The 8,578-nt window shown below is 44.6% G+C and overlaps 1 protein-coding gene and 1 pseudogene across 1 annotated transcript; one reads left to right on the top strand and one right to left on the bottom strand.

The window, feature by feature from the left end:
* The first annotated feature begins 316 nt into the window (after positions 1–316).
* Positions 317–1,441, top strand: LOC123464570 (olfactory receptor 18-like). The gene has a single exon (XM_045161871.1). It carries the CDS (start codon positions 332–334, stop codon positions 1,166–1,168), a length of 837 nt encoding a protein of 278 aa, XP_045017806.1. The 5' UTR covers positions 317–331; the 3' UTR covers positions 1,169–1,441.
* A 4,282-nt stretch (positions 1,442–5,723) lies between these two features.
* Positions 5,724–7,816, bottom strand: LOC123466182 (annotated as a pseudogene).
* Between the last annotated feature and the right edge of the window lie 762 nt (positions 7,817–8,578).

Genomic DNA, 8,578 nt, shown 5'->3' with positions numbered 1-8,578 from the left:
CTTCAGGCACTCTGTCTATCAAACCTAATCCCTTGAATCTATTTGTCCCTTTCACTGTATAATCATAAGGGATTTGATTTAGGCCATACCTAAATGGCCTCATGGTTTTCCATACTTTCTTCGATTTAAGTCTGGATTTTTCAATGGCTACAGTGGTACATGCCATTTTCTTGTTATCTTTCTTCCAAACTCTTTTCTTTTTCAAAGGTGTCCAAGATACATACAACCACAGAATCTAACACAGAATCTAACCAGTGTTTCAGAATTCTTCCTCCTGGGCCTCTCAGATGATCCAGAACTGCAGCCTTTGCTCTGTGTCTTATTTCTGTCCATGTACCTGATCACCGTTCTGGGGAACCTACTCATCATCCAGGCCGTCACCTCTGACTCCCACCTCCACACCCCCATGTACTTCTTCCTCTCCAACCTGTCCTTGGCTGACATTGGTTTCATCTCCAGCACTGTCCCCAATATGATTGCAAACATCCAAACTCACAGCAGAGTCATCTCCTGTGAAGGCTGCCTGACTCAGATGTCTATTTTTATCCTTTTTGGAGGCATGGATTGTACGCTTCTGACTGCTATGGCCTATGACCGGTTTGTGGCCATCTGTCATCCACTGCACTACACAGCCATCATGAACCCATGCCTGTGCTGCTCCTTAGTTTTGGTGTCTTTTTTGGTTAGCCTTTTGGAGTCCCAGGTGCACAATTTGATTGTGTTACAACTTACCTGCTTCAAGGATGTGGAAATCTCCAACTTCTTCTGTGACCCTTCTCTGCTCCTCGACCTGGCCTGTTCTGACACTGTCACCAATAACATAGTCATGTATTTTGTTGGTACCATCTTCGGTTTTCTCCCTTTATCAGGAATCCTTTTCTCTTACTATAAAATTCTTTCTTCCATTCTGAGAATCCCGTCAACAGGTGGGAAATATAAAGCCTTCTCCACCTGTGGCTCCCACCTGGCAGTTGTTTGCTTATTTTATGGAACAGGCCTTGGGGTGTACCTCATCTCAGCCGTCTCACAATCTCCCAGGAAGGATGTGACAGCGTCAGTGGTGTACACTGTGGTCACCCCCATGTTGAACCCCTTCATCTACAGTCTTAGGAACAGAGACATCAAAAGGGCCATGTGGAAGTTACTCAGCAAAATAATCTCACCTTAGTACCTGTGCCACTCATTTGGAGTGTATAAGGTTGGAAAATGTAGCAAAATTAACATCTAGACCTAAAAATTCCACCTCTCTCAGGACATCACTTCTGTAGCCCTTATGGCTTCACATCTCTTCCTTAACAGCTTAATTATTTCTCCTTTTTAGGTCCTTATCTGACCATTTGAGAGTTCTATCATCCTTTGTATGTCATATTCAGTTTTGACTGAATATTGTTATATCTACAGAGATTTTATAGTTTATAATTGGTAGCCCAAGCATCCTCAAAACATAAATAATTCCCTTTCATTTATATATTACCATATGTAAAATAAATAGCAAGTGAGAATGTGCTATGTGACACAGGGAGCTCAACCCAGTGCTCTGTGGCAACCTAGAGGGGTAGAATGGGATGGAGATGGGATAGGGGCTCCAGAGGGAAGGGACATATGTATACCTATAGCTGATTCATGTTGATGAATGGCAGAAGCCAACACAATATTGTAAAGCAATTATCCTCTAAGGAAAAAAGGAAAAAGTATCTATGTCTAAGAGCCATAAGCAAGTAAAAATTAGCTTTCATATCTTTTTACATTGTTCTTCAGGTTTTAGTTCTCAACTTTGTAACTACCTTATGTATTATGGTATAGTAGCTAATAAAAATAAAATCTTTAAAAAATTTTTTCTTTTAATACATTGAAAGTTTACAATTCTTCCACAGCCCTTATGTAATTTCTATGTGCATGTGCCTAGTCGTTTCATTTGTGTATGATTCTTTGGGACCCCAAAGAGTATACTGTAGCCCACCAGGCTCCTCTGTCCATGGGGATTCTCCAGGAAAGAATACTGAAGTGGGTTGCCATGCCTTCCTCCATGGAACCCTCCCAACACAGCGATTGAACCCAGGTCTCCTGTACTGTAGGCAGATTCTTTACCATCTGAGCCACCAGGGAAGCCCATGTATTTTCCATAGTAAATTCTATTTTTCACATCTCTGCATGAAGTTATGTGTGAGGATACCTGTCACTGCTTCTCAACCTTGGCTTTTTTTTTTTTTTAAACAAAACAAAAATGGCTTGTTTTATTTACAATACTCAATGCATTTTACAAATAACATATTTGCATTCTCTAAGTCTGTTGGAAGGTAATTCCAGTTTGTGCAATGAGTTTATAGGAAAGTCTTAAGACATCTATTAGACATCTCAAGCCTAAATTCTAAAATTTGAAAGACATTTCACACTATATTAAGAGGATTGTTTTTAAGAAAAACTAAACTCTGTAGTTAAATATTGCCCTTCAGTATCTTTAACCCAAGTACAAACTGGATTAGTCTCTGAAATAATACCAATAGATTCAGATGACTTATTTCCACTTCCCATCCAATAAAATGCATGCACAAATGAAACATGGTCAATTACATTAATGACATTTTATGTCAATACTTGTCTTTTGGACTCTCTCAACTGTTGTTTTGCTCAATGTAGGGTACAGAGAGGTAGGATTCCAGTCTGGGGAAGTCCTAACCCATTACTCCCTGCTCCAGGACAGGAAGGATTTTCACTAAGTATGGGGAGACAGGTCAGGATGAAGGTGAGTTTTATTTAAATAGTTTCTCTAGGAGGCTTTGTTTATTAATCAGAACAAGGATCCCCTTCAGGCCTGATGAAAGTTTTAAAGGGGTCACTTATGTCCCTACTAGTGGCTGGGGGAACATCTAATCCAAGCCTCCAAAGGACAACAATTCTCCTCTCTTCCCTTCCTCCCTGGATTTTAATGTCTTTTGAGTTGATGCTGGAAAACAATTCCTCTGGTTCAGATGCCAGAAACTGCTTTCATGTCATAAACATTTATGGAACAAGTGGAGAGTGATGAACAATGAATGATATTTTAACTGTGCAACAGTCTGCACCTCATGCATGTGTAAGAGAATAAACTGATAGTAATTTTAACACTCATAGCTGCCATCTCTTGAAATATAAAAGCCCATGAACTGATGGGACCAGATGCCATGATATTAGTTTTCTGAATGTTGAGCTTTAAGCCAACTTTTTCACTCTCCTCTTTCACTTTCATCAAGAGGCTCTTTAGTTCTTCTTCACTTTCTGTCATAAGTGTGGTGTCATCTGCATATCTGAGGTTATTGATATTTCTCCCAGCAATCTTGATTCCAGCTTGTGCTTCATCCAGCCCAGCATTTCTTTGGATTAAGGGGCTTGAAATCACTGCTCTATTCTTCATCTTGTCATCATCTTACATACTTTCAATAGTGGTCAGTAAAACCTCTGTGTCCTTAAAGCTCAACTGGTCTGGTCATACTCTTCAAGCCCTTGGGGTAGTAACTTCATCCTTCACTTAGGGTTGCTGTGTTAGCTTTGTTCTTTTTGCCTTTCAGTCCTTCAGTAACTCTTTAACCAACTCATTTTATTACATTTTTTAACTCAAAGGACTAATTGCATTATTCCTGGCAGAGGGCTACTCAGCCACATTAAATAACTAAATAATGCCATTTTCAGCAATATGGGTGGACCTAGAGATTGTCACACTGGGTAAAGTATGTCAGAGAAAGACAAATGTCATATGATATTGCTTATACATGGAATTTTTTAAAGTAGTGCAAATAAACCTATCTACAAAACAGAAATAGCAGAGTTCAGAAGGGAGGGAACACTTGAATGCCAATGGCCAGTTCATGTTGATGCATGTCAAAGGCCATCACAATATTGTAAAATAATTATCCTCCAATTAAATTAGCTTAAAAAAGAAAAGAAAAGGTTAAGACTCACAGAATATAGGTTGGGGTTTGAAAAGTACTACAAACAACAAAGGGAGAAAAAGTGAGGATAGAGATTTCTCAGTTTCACGTGACATGATGAAAAGATTACTATTTCCTGAAAAGAAGCACATCATGTGAGGAGAAATTGAGAAAACCTAATCACTAAGTTTATTACATACACACAAATATCTGTGTTTTTCATACACCATGTCCTGTACCCACATCTTTGGCAGCAACTCTGATAGTGTATCCCCTGTACACTACATGCCATGAGTTCAAGTTAATATTATTTTTGCTACTGTCTGAATATTTTAAACAATCCTAGCAATCACTTCCACGTTGTCTAATCCACCTCTGCTCACATCAGTTCAGTTCATTCGCTCAGTCGTGTCCAGCTCTTTGCAACCCCATGGACTGCGGCACGCCAGGCCTCCCTGTCCATCACCAACCTAAGTTTACTCAAACTCATGTCCATTGAGTTGATGATGCCATCCAACCATCTCATCTTCAGTCACCCCTTCTCCTCCCACCTTCAATCTTTCCCAGCATCAGGGTCTTTCCCAATGAGTCAGTTCTTCGCATCAGGTGGCCAAAGTATTGGAGTTTCAGCTTCAACATCAGTCCTTGCAATGAATATTTAGAACTGATTTCCTTTAGGATGGACTGGTTGGATCTCCTTGCAGTCCAAGGGACTCTCAAGAGTCTTCTCCAACAGTTCAAAAGCATCAATTCCTCGGTGCTCAGCTTTCTTTATAGTCCAACTCTCACATCCATACATGACCACAGGAAAAACCATAGCCTTAACTAGACGGACCTTTGTTGGCAAAGTAATGTCTCTGCTTTTTAATATGCTGTCTAGGTTGGTCATAACTTTCCTTCCAAGGAGCAAGAGTCTTCTAATCTCATGGCTGCAGTCACCATCTGCAGTGATTTTGGAGCTCTAGAAAATAAAGTCTGTCACTGTTTCCATTGCTTCTTCATCTATTTGCAATGAAGTGATGGGACCAGATGCCATGATCTTAGTTTTCTGAAAAGGGGCTTCCCTGATAGCTCAGTTGGTACATGGACAGGAAGAGGATAAAGAGAAAAGACTGAAGTTCTAGATCATCTGAGAGACCCAGGAGGAATAATTCTGAGACACTTGTTAGATTTACAGATCTGTGCTGCTTGGACACCTTTGGAAAAAGAGAGAGAGCTGGAAACAAAGGAAATAAGTAAATGGGCGTTGAGCACTGTGTCCATATTTTGGATTGAAGCAATTCATTTCTAAGATTGTACACCCCACTTCCTTCACCAGTATTTCTCACTGTAACAAATTCTGTCTGTTTAGAATTGTTCCCTCAGTGGTTTCTGTGTTATTCACCTGTATCTATACACTCTTACTTTATAAAACTTCACAGAAAAGTGTAAAGGAGCAAGAATGTTAGAGATAATACATCCATGATCTCAGTAAAATACCACCTACCTCTTTAGAGATAATATAGAATGAGAAATTCTCTTTCCCCTCAAAGAAAATATATGATTCAAAGTTAAAGAATTTAAGATATATATATTTATTTTATTCAAATACAATTCTAGATATTTCCTTCATTTAGAATATTTACAAACCTCTATGAAATGCAGGACTGTATAATCTGAATTTTAAATTAAAAATGAATGTTTCCAACCAGGACACACTCTAATATGACACTCAGAGTTTTATTTTTTTTTATTGAGATTTTTTTCTTTATTGAGAAACTTAAGACTTGGGTACATCAAATAAAACCAATTTCGGGGGTGGGGGGGGAAGCAAAACCCACAATAGAAAAAAAAGTTAACACTGTCTGGGCCACATCAGAACCCAGAGAATATATTCTTTAAATTGAAAAATTCTAGGTGCTTCATAATTGACCTTTTGATACAAAATGACCTATTAAATTTGCAATTGTGGTTCTTGGTGTTGAGGTCCATAGGACAAGCTAGGAAGTCTTCAAACCTTGAGCTGAATTCCATGAGGGTTTATTTGGCTTTTGAATCGGTTCGTCCTTGTCTAAGAGGTAGCAGCAGCAACAGCGCCCACCTTCTGAGCAGCTTCTTTCTTGGCATGATGAGCCTGAAGGACCGCCACAGCCTCATCCACCTTGGAGCGGAGAGACTCAGGGGACTCCAGCATGTGCAGCAGCTCTGAGTTGTCGATCTCCAGCAGCATCCCAGTTATCTTCCCAGCCAGGTTCGAGTGCATCGTCTGGATGAGTGGGAACAGACGTTCACCCAGCATCTGCTTCTGTTCCTGGGCGGGGGGGCTACAGCCAGCATGGAGGTGGTCAGTGGCTCCTGCCCCTGCACGTGGACCGCAGGCTGGGGTGCCTGCAGGGGCTGGATGGCTGGGTGAGGACTGCGGACGCTGGAGGCATATTTGTAAGGTGCAACAGCCGGAGGAGCAGCAGCAGCAGCAGCGGCACGGGTCGCTAAGTTCTGCACAGCTGTGGGAACACCTCCAGACTGGCAGCTGTCAGTCAGCCCTTGCTGGGCGGCACCAGCCCCACCAAAGTCCATAGCCAAGCGGTCCGGGCACTCAGACCCGACTCTCTGAGCGGTGGTAGGGAGGTCGCGAGAGGCCGGAGCATTACCAGTTGGAGCCAGATGGCGAAGAGCTGGACGAGGCCCAGACTGGCGTATAGCACTTGGCATTCCTTGGAAGCCTTGAGGTCTCCCACCTTGCTGCCAGCGTGGATTAGGCCTCATCTGTGCTAACTGGTTAGGTGTGTAATATGGAGGTCTTCCCTGAGCCTGTGGAACTGCTGGCACAAAGTAGCCCCCAGCTGCAGGCTGGAACTGATTTAAGATGGCGTTGGCGGGCAGTGCCCTCATCCCGGCCACCCGCTGCATATATTAGTTGGTCAGGTGAGCCTTTCTCTCTTCCTTTCTCTGGGCCAGAGCGACATAAAGTGGCTTGGAGCCCAGGATGCGTCCATTCATCTCTGTGACTGCTTTGGTTGCATCTTCAGGGGATGAGAAGCAGACAAAGCCAAATCCTTTGTTTCTCCCATCCTCCAGCATCACCTTAGCACTGGTGATTGATCCAAAAGGAGAAAACTCTTTCCTTAACTTTTCGTCATCGATGGTGTCATCCAAGTTCTTAATGTAGAGATTCGCCCCCTGATAGCGACTAATCCTCTCCTGCTTCAGCAGTTCAAATTTTCGCTTTAACTCGGCCTGCCGCTCCACTGTCTTTTGTGCTTAGGGTCTTACCAAATTGGCTAAACAGCTCTTTCAGATTCTCATCATCAACCTCTTCCCCCAAAGTTTTTTATGTAAACATTGGTGAATTCCTTGGCTTTGGCTCCAAGTTCGGCTTCCCGCTCTTTTCGAGACTTGAATCTGCCCACAAACACTTTGCGGTCATTGAGGAGCATGCCGTTCATCTTCTCGATGGCCTTGTCGGCGGCCTCCTGGGTCTCGAAGTGGACAAAGGCATAACCCTTAGAGCCGTTCTCATCACACACCACTTTGCAGGACAGAATGTTCCCAAAAGCAGAAAAAGTATCATAAAGTGCCTTGTTATCTATAGATTTGTCCAGGTTCTTGATGAAGACGTTTCCCACACCAGATTTTCTCAGAGACGGATCCCTCTGAGACCACATGATCCGGATCGGCTTTCCCTTAATTACATCAAAGTTCATGGTGTCCAAGGCCCGCTCAGCGTCAGCTGGCTGCTGGAAGTTGACGTAGGCATAACCCAGGGAGCAGCGGGTGATCATATCGCGGCAGATCCGGATGGACAGCACAGGCCCCGCAGGACTGAACTTTTCGTACAGCATGGCCTCGGTGACGTCCGAGTGCAGGTCACCCACGTACAGGGAGACCATGGGGTAGCTGCTGGCCGCAGCGTTCATCTCCCCAGGCCCCACCACCCCGAGCCCCACCAGGAGGACTTCTTAAGAGGGACCGCACAGGACAAAGGGGGCTCCTCTCGGAGCCGTGGCCCACGCCGCGGCTCACAGGTGGCAGTGAAGCTCGGAGAAGCTGGGAGTCGGCTCCGAGGGCCGGAGAGGAGTTCGGTGACAGCTCGGATGAGACTGCCAAACCACAGACAAAAGGCTCTCAAAAACAATATGGCCCTCCCTGGGAGTTTTCAATTTTTCGGCTGTCCTGGTCTGAAGCTCCCAATTTCAAAAAAAAAAAAAAAAAGGAAAAAAATTAAAACGGGGACTCCCCTCCGAATGACAAAAAAATTTCCAGAGGCAACCCAGCGGTGCCCACGGCGGCCTCCGGGACGCGCGTTTCTCTATAAATGTAGGCCTCGGGCTCCCGGCGGTTTAAGATTACAGCAGCCCGGGGAAGAGGGAAACCAAATATTTGTCGGTGCCGACTCGGCAAGCCCCTGGCGGCCCGAGCGCGCAGCCGCCTCCCACGCCGGGCCGGCGAAGGGCAGCGCGGACACGTGGGGCGGGGAGGCCGGCGCGCGGGGGGCGAGGGCGGCGGGCACGGGGCTGCCACGCGGCGCAACCGGGCGGCGGCGCGTGGACGCGGGCGCGCAGGCGGCTCACCACCAGACCGACGGACGGGGACCGACAGACGCCCAGGTGCGGCGGGGGCGGTCAGGCGGGAAGCGTGCGAAAGTGACTTCCCCGCGGTTTCTCCGAAGAGGATTCGTTTTTTTCTTTTTCTTT

The sequence above is a fragment of the Bubalus bubalis genome, chromosome 9 (assembly GCF_019923935.1).
Source record: "Bubalus bubalis isolate 160015118507 breed Murrah chromosome 9, NDDB_SH_1, whole genome shotgun sequence".
NCBI lineage: Eukaryota > Metazoa > Chordata > Mammalia > Artiodactyla > Bovidae > Bubalus > Bubalus bubalis.
This window is presented reverse-complemented; position numbering and strand designations above follow the sequence as displayed.

Bases quoted from the DNA above. Each gene is read 5' to 3' on its own strand.
- LOC123464570 (XM_045161871.1), top strand. From the start codon at position 332: ATGTACCTGATCACCGTTCTGGGGAACCTACTCATCATCCAGGCCGTC.